This window comes from Tauraco erythrolophus, chromosome 18 (assembly GCF_009769465.1).
Source record: "Tauraco erythrolophus isolate bTauEry1 chromosome 18, bTauEry1.pri, whole genome shotgun sequence".
Classification (NCBI taxonomy): Eukaryota; Metazoa; Chordata; class Aves; order Musophagiformes; family Musophagidae; genus Tauraco; species Tauraco erythrolophus.
In genome coordinates this window covers 11,092,280-11,109,339 of record NC_141482.1, presented here as the reverse complement: position 1 = coordinate 11,109,339, position 17,060 = coordinate 11,092,280, and the positions used below count along the sequence as shown (strand labels likewise).

The following is a 17,060-nucleotide window of genomic DNA, read 5'->3' as shown; positions in this document are numbered from 1 at the left end:
AGAGTAGACTGGGAAGCTCTGGTCTCGATAGCTGTTTCTACACTGACAAAGGGCAGCCCCAGAACCCAGCAACTCCACTCAAATGAGAGGAAAAAAAAAAAAAAAGGCTTAAGACAAATGGGATCTCTTAGATGTTTAAAAGCAATAGACAACCCTGAGGGTTTCAGGTTATCGCCCCTCCTAAAAGTGAGATAACAGAAAGGTGCTAAGTAGACTTTAGAATGGCTTAGAGTTTTCTTAGTCTGGCACTGTGATACTGCTTGTACATTGTATTATATACAAATCGCGTCAGCCTTTGCACAGTTACAATATGCTATTTGAAGGCCACTTACATGATTTATTTCCTATAAAAAGCAGAGGCAAAGACTAAATTATTATAGCCAAAGTTGCGTGCTTTACATGCCACCAACTTGCTCACAGAGTTTGAAAATGATTGCAAACAGCATGTTGCTTTCTTGTTTCCGGTTCAGGAGTGTCCATCCAGTGAACTGAGTGTAAAGCTCTTTAAGCAAAAAGAGACTGACCCATGATGTATTTCTCAATGCATAGAAGTCATATCTGCCATATACATCTTTCTTCTTCCACATACCTGACGTAGACAGATGGGTATCTCTAAAGACTCCATGCAGCTTTTACACAAAGCTAAATTCAAACTATTTTGCATTTTAGCTATTCCTTATGTTCAGATCTGTGTAATCTTCAAAATTTTCTAGAGGTGGGTCTTATTGGTGACAATTTATCAAAAGCAGATTTCTGTGACTTATTTTATTAACATACCAAATACTACATTGATCAGTTCATTCCAATTAAAAAAAGATTTGAGGATATAATACTCCTATATCACAATATGTAATGTAAATGCCTTCTTCATATGGATCACTTCTATCAGGCAGCTGTTTAAGTCACATTGTCACTGATACAGTAACTGCTCCTTTTCATTTAACTGATTTCTACTGAAAGAATATTTCAGTGCAAGAGGAATGTTCACTTTCACCCTTCAGACATTTTGCTCAGATTGCTTTATAACAGGCAGCATAAATGTCAACCTTTTCTTTTAATAAAAGGTGGAGGCATGAGAGTAAGTGTAGAGCAATGCTGTTACCTGTTGGTGTTTTGATTTGTCTTGCAAGTGAATAGCTTTCCATAGAGGTTACTAATGGAATCTTTTAGGAAACACTGACTTGTTGAAAGTGGCATGGAGATAAAGCAACAAGTACAAACGAATGGTAGAGACAATGTTATTTCAGTCTCTATAAGGTAGTATTCCCTTTCAGGATTCATTTTTCAAGAAAGTTTCTTAATCTATTTTGTAAGACACTCTGGATTTCCTTCTGTTATAACTATTTAAATAATTACAAATAATTTGGTTGAATCTAGTTTTCATTTTGAAAAATATGGATCAAGGCATCAAGTAAAAGGTTATTTTTTCTTTCCTGTGCCCTTCCTTCAAGCCCTGCTTTTAAAGCAGAGCTGCTATGTATCTAGATATATGTATATTCATACACCTATTGTGTGTATCCCCTCTCTATTCTCAACACAAAGCCAAACATTTACAGCATGCACTGTCCCACACTCACGCCGTAACAGCAACACACTATTTCTTTGAAAGTCTTTCTCATCTCCAGACTCCGGAAAGCATAAATGAGTGGATCGATTACTGAGTTGCACATTATCAAGACCAGATAGGTATTGAAATGTGAAGTGTAGCAGACGCAGTACGGATTCATTGGACACGAAATGATGAGAATGAGGTGAAGGAAGAAAGGTGCCCAGCAAACAATGAAGACACCGAGTAATATAGTGATGGTGACAGCTCCCTTCATGCAGGTACGCTGGTAGGGCACCCCATCCACAGGGAGGGCTGCAATTCGCTTAACATGCAGGCGTGCAAACAAGAACATGTGAACATAAAGGGAGGCCATGAGAAAGAGCATGGTAAAGAACATGGTGATGAGACAGACAATGACAGTTTTGCTTTCTGAGTAGGCAATGAATATGATGCCACAGATGATACAAGCAATCCAAATGACCACAATCAAGGTTAAAGCTTTCTTCACAGTCATGATGCTGTGGTAACGGAGAGCATAGAAAATAGTTATGTACCTGTCAATGGCTATAACCAAGAGGTTGCAAATTGAGGCTACCAAAGAAATACAAATCATTGAGTCAAAAACATTGTCCATATGCTGAATAAAGTGGTCATCAATGATCAAATAGCCGTTGCTCAGGATTGCAATCATGATAGTCTCCAAGGCATTTGACATGCTCACTAACATATCTGCCACAGCCAAGCTACAAAGGAAGAAATACATGGGAGAATGTAGGTTTCCATTCTTCAGCACTGCAAGAATGACAAGGATGTTTTCCAGGAGGCTGATGATCCCTAAAGTCAAGAAGACCTCGGCTTTTATGAAGACCTGCTCACAAAATCCATCGCTGCTTCTGTTGTTCAGAATTGAGTCATTGAAGTCTTCAGTGACATTAAGCAGCACAGGCTGAAATGAAAATGCAAAGCGTGTGGTATTCATTGTCAGCAAAGGAGCTGAATTCACAGGTGATTATGGACCTGATAGAGCACAGGTTAAAAAAAAGGCAAAAAGAGAAAAAAAGAAAAAGGAAAAGAAGTCCTTCCCAGTTGTTGCTGTGCACATGGGATGGAATCAAGCAGGACTTTTCTTTAGTCACTTTTACAAGTAGAAACATAAAAATATCTGCATTTACAATGAGTTTTGTGTCAGTCACAGGATGCTCTTCTCTTTTATAAGAAAGCGAGCTTCAAATCTTGCAGGCATCAAACAGTTTTCTCTGAAGAGAGAAATCAGCAGCAGCACATTGCTGGTTCTAGCTCTCCTGACGATGAAAAGCAGGGAGTTTTCTCATCTGCTTTGTCTGCTGGGGCCAGTTCAGGTTCATTGCCAGTATGATGCAGCTCAGTGAAGTAGCTCTTGCTATTTCGGTGGCAAGATAGGAAAAGAGAACTAAGGGATTTATACAAGCATGAAAGAAAAAACAACTCCTACTTAATCCTCCGTGCAGAGCATTGGCCATTAGAGAGCAGGCACCTTTCTGAGTGGCAGCTGCAAACAGCAGGTACAGCATCCCCACCGTCTGATCCGAAACTGTCTGGCGCCCTCTGCAGAGAGCGAGCAGGGTGGATTTGCCTGAAATTCACCTGAAAAATGGGATTTTCATCCAGAAAAACTTTATGCCTCTTCTAGGCACCCGGGTCCTGCCCGAGTCAGTGTTCAGGGGCAGGATGCCCATATGCTGTTCTGGCCTCTGCTCTCCTGTCTGGAGCCAGAGCTCCTCTTGCCTCGTTCGATGTTGCTGGCTGAGCCCTGAGCTGAATCCAGACAACACCTCCCCTGAGGGTGTCCTGTCCTTGCTCGGGCTTCGGACTGTGTTGTTAAAGACCATTTGTGAGTGAGCTGTAGCACAGATGGGATTTGGGTGCAAAGAATATGCCCATGGCAGTTGCTGAGGTGCTCCAAAGGCTGTCATTATCTAGATAACATTGGTTTGGTCAGAGACAAGCTCCCAGGGATTTTGTTCCTTGCTCACAAATGGTTTGGGTTTATTTTTGTTTATTTTGGTTCCTAAATTCCTTGCTCATAAGTGAAGCAAAGTGCAGGTGTGAGTCTCCACACCGTGCTCTCTCTGTGTCATGAGTATCCAGCTATGCTGAAGGATCTCAGTCAGCCTAAAGGCTTAACCAGCTATTGCAAGTTGATTTCCAACCCCTTCCCCCCCGCCTCTCCCAACTCTTCTCCCTGTCTGCAGAAGTGTGGTATGTTGTACTGGCAGAGAATGGTCATCCCAGGAGGGCCAGGAGTTCAGCTGGTTATTAAACCAGTTGCACGGAAGCTAATTTGTAGATGAATTCAACTTCCAAACTACCTCTGACAGCATTAGTTTCAAGGACAGAGTTCTTCAAGTTCAATTGTCTCAGTTAAACTATTTTTTTTCTTTCTTCCTTTTTTTTTAATACTATTGCCCAGTTCATGACAGTGGACATGATGTTGTTCTTGTTTCCTTGGTAACATCTCCAACAGCCTGAAGCCTTCTGACCTAACTGGTCTTCAACTTTCTCATCATCCCTTAAATCCCTGAAAAGTCCTTTATTCCTAAGAGTAAATACCAGGTATGTGGGACTGCTCTGATATCAGACCTATTTTAATGAAGGTTCTTCTAGTAACCTTCATGGGCAGTTTGTGTGAACACAGAGCTGTGGGATGAGTTGGTCTGACCCAGCATGTTAGTGGGTTGCTGTGTCTGTCTCCAGTATTTCCGCAGGCCCATGCACCCTTGGGCACCTGTACTAGAAGAGCTGTCCAGCTGGACATCTCTGCTGGAGAACTGAGACAAATTTCCATGGGCCTTTTCCTTTCTTTACTCTTTCAAAATAATCCTTCCCCCCACCAACTGCTTTTTCTCACAGGAGCCCACCATAACAGATCTTAACTGATTGTTAAGCCTATTGTGCTGATTGTGCTGATTTTAAGCCTATGCAGGACCAGGGAGATTTTCCATTATCACATATTAACAGGCAAGCATAAAGCAGATTTTTGTTGCATGCTACTGACTCACACTGTAGATCTCTGTAGTGAATTTTCTTAGAATTTTCTTAGTTTGATTGTTTTGAAAGTGTTCACTGATGTCTGTATAATTCATGACGTGTTTTTACAGAAGTACTTTAGAATCAAAACTGTACAATGTCATGTATACTAATATTTGTGGTTTCTATTCTGGGTTTGTTAGCTCAAAAGGTAGCAAGCATTTTCCAGTTTAATTTTCAGCCCACAGAATTATTATCATGCTTCCATAATTCAATACCCAGAGGTAACAAATCTCAAATTCAAACTCCAGATGATACCTTTACAAGGACAATATCCAGCGCAGTAATTTTGATCTGAAAAAAATAGATGGAGACTTGCTCACTGAGTTGTCCAGTTAACATTTTAAAGATCTTAATGGGTCTCTCCGTAAATTCACAGTGATATATTTTAAAGCAGATAGCTTAAAACAGCAAGCTATCTCTCCCATACCTCTAATCTCATGCCAGGGAAAAGATATTCCCTTTGTTCAAGTGTAGCAGTTATGGATTTATGCCCAGAGCAGCTATCTTTATTTTGTGCAGTGAGCCCCTGTTGCTTCTCGCCAGCTTTCTCAAGCTGATGGAGTGCACTCTAGGCAATGATTTCAAGACACAATGACCATCACTGGCCTTGTAAGTGTTGTCTTTCCGACAGAAGAGGAGCCCATCTTTGCAAGGCTGGACAGATGTCCTCCCCTGCCAGCCCTGTCCTTGGTTACTGCCTTGTGAAGTGGCCAGTGGAGGTTGTATCCTGCCAGGGTGAGGACAGGATCAAAGGCAGCGCTCCCATTCAGGGAGGAAAGCTCACCCTGGAGGAATAGCATCCTTCTGGGCTTGGCTCTGGATTACTTGCTGATGGAGGAGCACTTATGCATGGGAGGCATCCACATGCAAAACAATTCATAGGAGTGCTTTGCCATTTACATTCCAGACCTGCCTTCCCCATCTGGTTAGTCTCAGCAATACACTGCTTTAGCCCCATAAATATCGACTCCAGAATGCTCCATCCCTTGTTGCCACATTGTTTCAAAAGGCTGCTACAGATTTCTCCACCTTTCAGATGAATCTGAGAGTAAGAAGTCGTTTAAATACGTTTCATCGTGAATTTCTGAATGTATCTGACAGCAGGAATCTAGCTACCATTTTCACTGAGATACAATTTGAAGTGGAAATTGAACAGTATATGCCAAAGTGGATTAATGGCACTATTAGCTTTGCTATTAAGTGCTAAAAATAGTGGGCTAGAGCTTCGCGTATTTGATAGCAAGCTCAGACTGCCTCTAAGGTCTTTGCAAAAATGGGAAGAAGCTGTGTTTGCACAAAAGACAGTGGCATGTTAGGCCTTAAATTCAAAAAGTGTGAGGGGATTTCTCTGCTCAGCATTGGAAAACCTACGTGATCTGAAATTTTACAATAACATATCATCGGTTGCTGTCCCTCAGCTGTCAGTTCCTGCTCCGTTTTCAGAGATACTGAGTGATCGTGTTCATTGCAGTGCAAAATATGTTGCTCTAACACCCACTGCAGTGTTGCAGTGGATTTGTGTCCTGGCAATTGCTACTTTACATCTGAGGAGTGACAACTTATTAAAATGTAGTAAAATGACAGTAGACATTCATATCCTCAATCTCCGAGATAGTGAAGCCCACTTGTCTTGAGCAGGGGAGCACAGCCATGGCAATTGTTGCAACCCAGAGCATATAAAATGAAATAATACTTGGTTTAGGTCCTCCCTCCACCAAAACCTGGTGAAGAGAAGACTGAAAAGTTAGAGAGATGAGACGTCTGTGTGTACTCCTCAAATTTTGCCTTGTGCATAGCTGTTCCCACCTCTTATACCCAAGGTGTCGAGGTAAAGCTTTAAACTGGTAAAGCCACCTGGGATGTGCTCAGGACTGTTGTTCAGAGGAGATCCATGATGAAAATCACACAGATTGAGTGAGACCAGTCAAAGTTTTGGATTTTTGGGCTTTACTGGGTCATGGTGAGCCAGTAAGCTCACAGAACATCTAAGTGTTTCATTGCAACTCTGTTAATATGCAGAAAGTGTCATCTGTTTTAAGTCAGTGAGTAAAATACCCTTCTTGCCTCTTGTCTTGGGCTCTGCAGTCTGTGATTAATGTTACATTTCATAGCCTTCTCTTCAAGTGTTGTGAGAGTATGTTTATTTGACACCTAGGAAGAAGTGTCATCTTTCTGTTGTGATCTTGTTTATTCCCTGGGCTCAAAAAACAAACTCACTGTTGAAATTATCAACATTGGTTTTTAGTCTTGTTGTGTCCTGAATGAGAGAAGTCCTTGGTTTCTGTGCCTGTAGTTGCTATGGAACTGTCACCTACTCTCTGTAGTTCTCAATGCCATGTTTAGGTCAGACAGCAGCTAGGGCCATAAATCAGAGGAGAATAGGTGTGCAGGAAGGAAAAATATCTCTTGCAGCATTAATTTCAGTTGCTTGCTGTATCAGCTATCATTGATAATTATATCACCTCTTTCTCATTTTTTATTCTTTCAGCTCCCAGCCCCAAATCCCCAAACTGTTTTGTTCCTTGTAGATGGAAAGGAATCTGTGTGTTTCAGTAATTTGGCATGACTTTGGTTCAGTTAGACTATCATATTTGTAATGATCAAATAGGTGGTAAGAAATCTCTATGGTTTTGACCTTCAGAATTACTCTTCTCTTTTTCTGGTTTTGTTGTTAATATACATCTTATGATGAGTCTTCATGCACCCAAAAGAGGTGATTTTAATGTTTGTTTTACTTCGTGTTTTACTGTGACAACTTAACCTCCTGTAGTCTGATTCTGAATGCACAGTGCTCTTCAGCCTCCAGAATGATTTGCTGGAGGTGAATTGTGAAGATGGTCTTCAGGGTCTTGCTTAGCTGAGCAATAGAAATCTTTTGAAATGCACTTAGAGTTCAAATGTTGTATTGGTTCTGTCTTCAAATACCAGCACTTGTGTGGACTGCTACAGTTAAAACCAATTCGTTAAACAAGTGTGACCTAACTAAGGCAGTTTTTACTGAGGGAAACACCCTTCTGTGCTTCTATAAACAATAATTTAAAAACCCACAAAAATGAAAAGTTTCAGTATCTTGAAGGCCAGATTGCAAAAATGAACATTAAATTTTGTTGTGAAAATATCTCCCTAACCGTGGAGGCGTTTGAACTTAATCAGCACCAGCATTCTGACCCTGAAGATTTCTGGGTCTCAGCCTGTGCATGTCTCAGGTTTGGCTGATAGAGCTCCTTGTGCTTAAGCCTGACCAGGACCTGTAAGACAACTGAACAGACACTTACAGGTGCTCTCTCCTACCTACACTCTATACCTGTGACCAGATTTGACAATATTTAGCAGTGGTCACCTTCTTTTAGAATGGGTTCAGAGGAAAAAACATCTTTGCTTTTGTTCTGTATTGTGGGCTACTGACTAGAGCTCTTACCCAGGATGTGCAAGACCCAATTTCCATTCCTTTTGTTGCCTGAAAAGATGAGACAGTTTATCTTCAGGTTCATGTTTTCACATATCACCAGCATGAGCCTTGATTTGTCAGAGTTTCGCCCTGTAATTTCAGGGGAGCATAGTTCACAGAGCTCTATCAGACCATTTCTTTAACAGTATCCTCTAATACACACTTGCTGTCATCTTTGCTTATCTGCCAGTACCATGGCTGTCCTTCACTATCCGAGGCTTCTAAACTTAAAATTATTACCTATTCCACGAGTCTGTGATATTGGTAATGAATGGTACGTTTGCAGATGGATCCTTAGAAGGATCGTAAGTAGTCCTTCAAAAATGTCAGGGCAACCCACCCCAAGCCCACAGAGATGAAATGAGTAAAATGTGGAAATTAGATCTATCAGGATGTCTCTTACCAAGGAGGCTTTCATTAATGTTCTTTATCTCATTATTTTACCCTAAAATCACTCATTTTTTAAGAAAAAAAGCTGTAAATAAGAGAACATCAGCACAATTAATGAAGCACTGGCTGCGATGAAGTCAAAGAAAAAGATTTAGCTGGTTTAACTACCAGCAGAAATGAACTATTTTCTTTGGTAAAACCTCATTCACGTTTTACAAAGCAGTTCATATTGTAAGGTTTCTTTTTTTAAAATTTTATTACTACTCAGATGTTTCTTCACTAGTGAAACTATTTAATCTTCAGGGAAAGGTAAAGAGAAAGTAACATCTACTGCTAAGTGTGGATAATGGAGCTTTCTAGAGAGAATTCCCTGTGAGGTTGTTGAATGAGAGAACTCGTTTAACACTTGTCATGAGATTCAAACTGATAATGGCTGATAAATGCTTATAATTTTGCTTTGTTTTCACTCTTTTTCAACAATAGTTTGTGCCAGACAAAATTGGAAATTTTAAAGGAAGTTAGAGGATAATAAACAGATGGGTGCTCCCATGCAGCAGGTAATTGCTACTCTCCTGTGGTTCCAAGTAGCTAAAATAGTGAGTGAAATACTCTTGAAGACCTCTCCTCGGTTTTATTCTTTATAGAAAAGGACTTAACATATAAAATATTTAATCTTAGCAAAGCAAAAGCAAAGTACACTCTTTTTGAATTCATGCACATTTCAGGAGTGTCCTTTACAGGCTTTGATTTGGAAATATCTGTAAACACATGCTTGAGTTCATTGTCTGGGCTCTTCATGATGGTTGCTCAGCTCTCTACTGACATGCAGAGTTAGCTGATGCTGAAGAGCTGGCTTAGTAGAGTTTTAGCTTTTGATAATAGAATACTTGACAAATGCAATAAATTAAACTTCAAATCTTATTCACCAAATGACTTGTAGATCATGAACCTCTTGAGTATTGACCTAGTTCAAGAGAAAAAGTGTTAGTATTTTTCACTGAAATAATGAAGATATCACTAGTTATAATACATAGTGGAAATGTGGTTCGGGCTGGTTTTTATTTGAAGTTTATCAAACTCCAGTGAAACTGGAAGTAGGAGCCTTGCAAGAATCTGGCAAAGAGAACATACAATGACACCACTGTAAACAGGTGATTAAGCACTGTCTACTAAAACACTGATTTTCTTGAATGTCTTGGTTTTCTAAGAGCATTTTTAGGTTCGCAGACTGCAGAATCACTTGCAATATTAGATATCAGATGTGATATTGGAAAGATTTCAGTTGTGTCCTTCCAAGAAGTTGTAGTTCACACACTTCACAGTTGTGTCCACAGCTAATAACGTTATTTCATAGACTGAGACTCACTATGATCTCAGGCAGGAATGAATCTGACATTAGCTGAGGTCAGTGGAAGGTCCATATGTCTGTACCAGATTACTGGAAGAGATTTTCAAATTGGAAGTAGATCCTCACCTGGTACAACCAAATGAAACCCTGTTGAAGCAGAGCACTGACAGTTTGCATCATTTAGGATGTGACCCATTGAATTTTCTTTCAACCCTGGCTGGAGCAAAAAGCACCAGTGCTGCAAACGAAGAGGCGTCTGGCCGACCTCTGTGATCAGTGAGGAACATGTAAGAGTGATTGCGGTGAGATGGGTTTCGGATGAATGCTTCTATAATTTCAGCCAGTTAACCGGTTAATTTAAACAGACTCAACTTTTGGACATTATATACAATTTTCCTTCCCCTCTAAGGGTGAAAAGAGACAAAGCAGAGCTGATTGCAAAACACTTACCAGCACCTGCAGGTGCTTTGTCATGTTCAAGTGATTTTAAGTGCTTTAGACTACTAATACTCAGTATCAGTTTTGTCCTCTCGTTTACAGAGTGAGAGACAAGGAAACGTGATTGAGCCAGCTGCATTCTGCTATTCAGCTTCATCAGTGCCAAGAATCCCTGGAATATCTTCCTTATTTCCCTGGAAGCCCTTGTCTTCATAAATCTTACTGCCCTGCAGTGCTGGGGCTGAGCAGTGGGTGCGTTTGGCTTTTTAAAGCCGAACAGCCTAATGCTGCTGACTGATCTCATTCCTGGTGCTGTAGGTAACTGTAAGACTTTGGAGACTGGCAAGCTTTAAAGGTGATTTTACTGAGCTGTCAGATGCTGTGTGTGGACGGATATTGGGACAGATTGTTCTGCTAATGCTTAGAGCACCTCAATTTTTGCTATACTTGGAGTCCAGTGTTGCTTCATTGCAGACAAAATACTCTTACAAGGAGGACAGAAAAAACCACCCGCAACCAGAAAATGGAAGTTTTTTTCCCTGATGCTGCCACTCGTCACATGCTAGAGAGAAACTGTACGCTGTGCCTGTCACCAGCCACTCCTAAACCTGCAGCAGCACCAGTTTCAGCCTGTTTAAGGTGATGTCTACTTGCATACACTGTCTATTTGTGTGTGGCCCCACATGAAGATTCCAAAAGAAACATCCTTGGCTGACTAAGCCATCTTGAAAAAAAACCCACCAAAACCACAAAAAACAGACAAAAAAAACCCAACACCAAGCCAAACGGTAAAAAAAGAGGAAAAAGAAAGTGGGGAAAAAAGTCCCGCAAGTGTTCATTTGGTTGTTGGTTCACATTTCAGTGTATGGGATTTTCCTGACATCGCTGGGAAAGGCCCTGGGATGGGTGGTTTCCTCTTTCTAGCCACAGAAGAGCACTCCCATAAGACTGCTTCTCTCTCAAAGACAGTGAGCTATCAGAGCTATCAGAACCTATCCTTTAATTTTAATTACCAGTGAGGTCTAACTTTTGCCTTGTTAATTTGGTCCAAGGATTTCCTGTTCTACTCTTTTTGTATCTGGAAGATGCTGTCCTATCGTTCTAAAAAATTCAGCTTCAGTGCTTTTATGTGCATTGCTTTCAGCAAATACCTTCTGGAACAGAGCAAGGCAATCTTTACTTCTTATGGTTTAGGGGTGACTAGGAATAGCAAAGGCCCGTGTCCATCTATCGAACCAACGACACGTGCACAATGGTACTGCTGCCCTTGGAGATGGTGCCCTTCAACAGTAAAAGGGGACTTAAATGCTCTTCATGGTTAGAGAGATTCCCTTTTCTAGCTTCTGAAATTTGCAATATGAGCCATTTTTTTTTGAGTAATATCAAACTACAGAGTGTGAATGTGGCATATTTTCTGTTAGAAACAGAATCTTTGTTATTTGGAAGGCAAAAAGTATTTGGAAGGTGAGTACAATTCTTGAAACCTTGTGTTTATTTATTATGGAAAACAAGTGACAACTAGCTAGTCTCATACTATTCCTTGTTCCTTTTTTTTAGAGTTCAAGTGCACAAGGTTATTTACACATCTTTCTTTGTGTTTAATAATAACATATGATCAGGTGTTTCTGAATAGCACATTTTCCCATTTAACACAAGAAAACAAGTTCATGTTTAAGTTTTTGTTACTGAATATTGTCTTGACCAGAAAAGGTGTTGTCATGAAAAGGTTGCATCTATTGCTCATCTTACGCAACTTCTGACAGCAGAAATAATTAAATTCCAGCTGAATTCACCAAGGGCACTTTTGTTGACTGCTTAGAAATTTCTCAAAACATTTTGTAACCTTGCTCTTCTAGGCCAGCGCTTCGGAGGACACAGGTGCTAGAACCCTAAACCAATGAAGCCTGACCTCAGGAGCAACCTCGTTCACAGTTATCTGAAGGACATGTGTCACTGCCCAACAAACTTTTGCAGAGGGAACCTTCAAACCCCTCTTGCTTCCCCTGACTCCAGTCACAACGAATGTGTGCTCTATTATTCCCTTGTCTTCTGGACTGGTTGTTATTAATTAATTTGTATATACATATGTACACACATTAAAAATGTGTCTAAATACAATATATTAACAATACATAGGCATAACACTACTAAGGGTTTTCTTTATGTGAGCCAGTGGTGCCTTTCCTCCTCCAGACGGTGCCAGCTTGAAAGGCTTGTGTGGACTGTCTGGAGAGCCCATGTGCTGACAGCATCCAGAGATCTGCCACTGCTATAAATACACTCTCCTGCCTGGTGGGTTATTGTTCTTGCACCGGTTAATTAAATTTCAGAGCAGGAAAGGGAATAAAATACTCATTTTACTATTTTGCAGTGGTGATACAAGATTCAAAACCAGGGTACCTCATTCCTGTATCTTAACCGCAAGATACTTCTTTTTCCAGTTCTCCTTTCTCCCTCACTCCATGAAAAGCAGAGAAGCAAGCTCATTCAGTCTGTGAGCCTGAGCTTTGTGTTTTCTCCTCTGTAGCTGGGCGGGGATTTTTCTTGAAATCTCTTCATTCATTTTCCATATTAAGTGAGAAGCGGTGACTGCATACGGCCAAGCTCTGCCGAGTGCCCCTTGCTCTTCCATTGCCCAGCAAATAGCCTGATGATGAGTAACTCAGTGACACCGAGGCTGGAATTTCAAAAAGCTCTTAGTAATAACCTACCACTGGCAAACACTGGTGGCTAAGGTTTCTAAATAACAGCCATGGCTAAAAATACAGAAGAGAGTGCAGCTGAATGCTCCCTACATTGTAAAATAGAGGATAATGATGAATACTTCCTGGAGGGAAAATTGGCAGGGCAGGATCTCGATTTAGCCCATTTCAGTTTTCTGTTGCTGCTGCTGCCCAGGACTGTGCCTGCAGGGCTGTTTTCTCTAGGATGATCTTTCAGAGGCTGTGCCAAAGGCAAGTTTTATTTCAGTGAAATTCATTTGAACACCAATTTTGTCAATTATTTTTAAAGCCAGCATCTAGGAATCTGGCTTGTGCCTGGTGAATTTAGTGACGTGTAATGGTCGCCTCTTCAGAAAAGCTGGGCTTGCTAAAGTTTTGGTGACTCACTGCCTTGCTTGAGCTTAAAATTACACTATTGTGTGTATAGAGAAGGGTGAGGATTTTAGTGAATGCTTGGTCAGTTTCTTTGCAACACTCCTGTCTAAAGCCTGCGATGGGATTTGCTGTGTGTACAGCACAACGGACAACCGAGCGCGTAGCTTCAGCCAACATCACTTACCCAAGACATAGTCGTGTGTGGAAGCCTTTTGCTTTATTCTCACCGTGTTATTTGCTGACCAAGACTGAAACACAGGAGGTGACTGTATTAGAGCTGTCCTGGTACATGATACAGCGGCCAGAGTGAAATGGGGGAAGGTGGGGAGGCAGCTGCAATATCTTGTCGTCCGTCTTTAGTATCTGCTTTTGTCAAACCCAAAATATGTTTTGACTGATGAAAGGACCAAAGTTTCAAAAGGAGGTTGTAGGAGAAGAGGCATCTTGTCATAGGGCTCTTTCCGGGATGAAAAGGCCGCCCTGGAGTTTGGAGGACTCTGGCTCCTCTGCCCCTTCTGCATCTCCTTAGATGGGTGGTGCACCCGTGTTCCACAGCTTTCGGAAGTGATCTGGCTATTGCCCTCAGGGGCTTTCGAGAGCCAGGATTGCTTTAGCTCTCTCTTTGATTGCACAGCCAATTTCTTGCTATTTTGAACCCTTCAGTGTTTACTGCTTGCCCCTCCTCTGCCCCAACCATTCCCACGAGCTAGTGGACATCCTGGACATGACCACTGGAAAATCCATTGTGTTCTGATTCGAGTCATTTAAACCTGTATATATGGCTCTTCAATTTTAAACGCTTTGATGGTCCTCTTTTTTGATAGCCTGAAATTAGGGCAGTGTCTGGTGCCATCTGGTGTCAGAGGAGTAAATAGCTAGAGCTGTCACATATTTTTCAAGTTGCTCAGCTTCGGGGTGCATCACCGGATGAAGCATCAGTATTAACAAGGCAAGATCTCCAGTGACATGCAGTGGTCCAGGATTTTTGTTTGAAATGTGTTATAGGCAGTTGAAAAATGAGTTAAAATATGAATCACTGTAGTATTACCAACTTCAGCAAATCTTTCTTGACTCTGAAGCGCAGGCTGTGGGGCAAGCAGGTGTGAGCAGTGCTGGCTATCAGACTACAGCTGAACTGGAGAGGAACTTTTCACGGGGATCACTGCTTGGTTTTATGTTACTTCATCACAATTTTACAAAGTTGTCCTTTTCAGGGTTTGGTCACCCCTTTCAGGGAAGTAATTTTTGCCTCTGTCCCCCCATGGCCTCTCTGGCAGAGGGAACGGTGGATGCAGCGGCTGCTGCTGGGACGGGGCAGCCGTGGCTGTCTCCCCTCCTTGGGCGCAGGGTTCGGGGTTGATGTCATCATCCCTTGGAGCTGAGCAGTCAGCTGGGATGGCAGGTCCCTTTATCTCCACCAAGCCGAGCCCCCAGCAGGACCTGGGCACCGCTGGGATGCTCGAGAGCACGGCTCTGACATTTCCTTTATTAATGTTTGTTGTACACAGTGGGAAGTTCAAAGGAAATTGTTCAAGTAGATGAGGAATCATTATTTTTAGAAACATGTAGGTTGTTTCTTTTCTTGATGGTGACAATGAACCACTATCAAAGGCGGAATACTGCTGGAAACATTTGTTGTTCTAAAGTCAACGGCTAAGTAGTTTGTGCATTACCAATTCACAAAGGAATAACTCATGGCTCCGTTGCTAATTACTGATTTGCTTTATTTGTGTATCAAACTGCCACTAGGCTTTGTGGAATGTATTGTACAAAAAAGTGAAGAATGAGAAAAGAATTTTTGCTTTTATAAAAGAAGCCCAAAAATGACACCTCCATGAGTTAGGCACTATGTACCTACTTCTTCATTTTAATGAGTAGTTGTATTATCTCTATCTTCTAGTTCCTAGCTTATTTTTTTTTTTTTCTTTTCCGGATTCTCCTGGTATTCATTCAAAATGTGCACATTGAATTAAATTAACAAAATTAACCCAAATTACCCCCCAAAATTTGAAACCCACATTTCACAGGAAAAGATTTCTTTTATGGTATTCCTGGTGAAACATACGGAAAATGTTTAAATTTGCCACATATCCAGCCAGTGTGTCTGGCATGGGCTTCCACTGCACAACGCCAGTGCCCCCTTGCAGGCTGACATTCCCCAGGCATCTGAATGTCCTGCTGGGTTGGACATAGTGCCACGCTGACAGTCCTGTCCCCACCACCTCATTCTTCCCAGCTCTCTCCTCTCTTCCTTGGGCTTTATTTAAAAATCATAGCGATGAACTAAATAATAAAAATAAGATGAAATTGATGCATTCTGGCGCTCTCAGATCTGGAGCATGCTTTGTCTTGACCCTGCCAGGAAAGGCTGGATGGGGTTTTGGATGTGAGCCTGTTTCAACAGGAATAGTTGAACATAAACCATTCATTTTTCATATTGAAATATATTAATTGTTTCTGCTTACAGTTTAAGAAGAAATTTACAGACACGTAAAAGAAGGTAAGATGTATGAAGCTGTGTACCTCTGGAAGGATTTATGTGTGAAAACACTGCAAAAGCTGGCAGAATTTGTGCGAGGATCCTGTACTGGGCATCACTAGATGTCACTCTCGACCTGAATTTAGTTTCACAGACTCAATCACTTGTCAGAAGTTTTCATTTTAGATTATTTATCTTATATTCACTCCTTGTTTGGCTGTGGGTTTTGGTGGTTTTTTTTTTTTTTGGCATTTAGTGCACAGAGGATCTTCTAGTTCTGTGTAGCAGAATCTGTTGTACATAAATATTTTTCTTTTTTAAAATTAGGATCAAAATTAGGTCAAATAGAAATACCTAAAATTTGCAATACCATCAATTTCTGTGCTAGATATTCACTGGGGAAATAGAAAAGGCAAGACCCCCTGAAACAAGGTTTCCTTCTAAGATGTTTGATTGATTTTCCAGTTTCATTCAGAACTTGTCGGCACAGTCACACTATCCATCATGTGAAACGAAGAGGAGGGTATCCATTTCAGTCTGAAAGATCTTTGCTTCAAAACGCTGGATTTTTGCTTATATTAAAAAGAAGAGGTGATACTTAGATGATTTATGTGATTTAATTTAATAATGTTCTCTTTTGAATTGTGAAGTGTTTCTGTTTTGATACTTCTTGGCTTCACTGAGCCAAATTTCTTCAGTGCATTCAAAGAGTGTTGAGGGAAATACCAATTTCAGCTTGTTTTGTTCACCTGCGTCTGTGGAGACAGAATGACTTGGAAAAAAAATCCCCTCCCCGCACTTCCTCTGTTTCTTGTGAGTTCTCATTTGCCTCTTGGTAAATACCTTTATTTCCTTGTATCCAGTCCAGTGTCCTGTTTCACGACTGCCCAGTACCGCTGTTTGTGTCCCAGTTACAGCTCCGAGGCACAGCCCCGGGCTCTGGGGCAGAGGGGCTCCTGCTGCAGGGCGACACGTGAGCCCTGGCACCTCTCATAGTGAGTTCTGCTCTGCTTTTTACGTGGAGTCAGCATATGATTTCCTGGTCATATCCTGCCTCTTGTCCTTCTCTAACATGTCAATCCCAATCTCTGCAGTGCAGTGCCACCTCAAGCATCCGTAAGGGCAGGAGCAAGTGGTTACCAAACAGGCTCTGAGTCCAGATTGACTCCTTTTAAATGTTGGTAGAGACATAAAAAAGTGACTTTCACCTCCTGGCAGGGAAGGAACTTCTCTCTGGAACA

The 17,060-nt window shown here is 41.3% G+C and overlaps 1 protein-coding gene across 1 annotated transcript; it reads right to left on the bottom strand.

Moving 5' to 3' along the window:
• Window positions 1-1,550: 1,550 nt before the first annotated feature.
• Window positions 1,551-2,528, bottom strand: MC3R (melanocortin 3 receptor). The gene has a single exon (XM_009988682.1). It carries the CDS (start codon window positions 2,526-2,528, stop codon window positions 1,551-1,553), a length of 978 nt encoding a protein of 325 aa, XP_009986984.1.
• Between the last annotated feature and the right edge of the window lie 14,532 nt (window positions 2,529-17,060).

What these genes read in the sequence shown, in the direction of transcription:
- MC3R (XM_009988682.1), bottom strand. Translation starts at nt 2,528, where the DNA reads ATGAATACCACACGCTTTGCATTTTCATTTCAGCCTGTGCTGCTTAAT.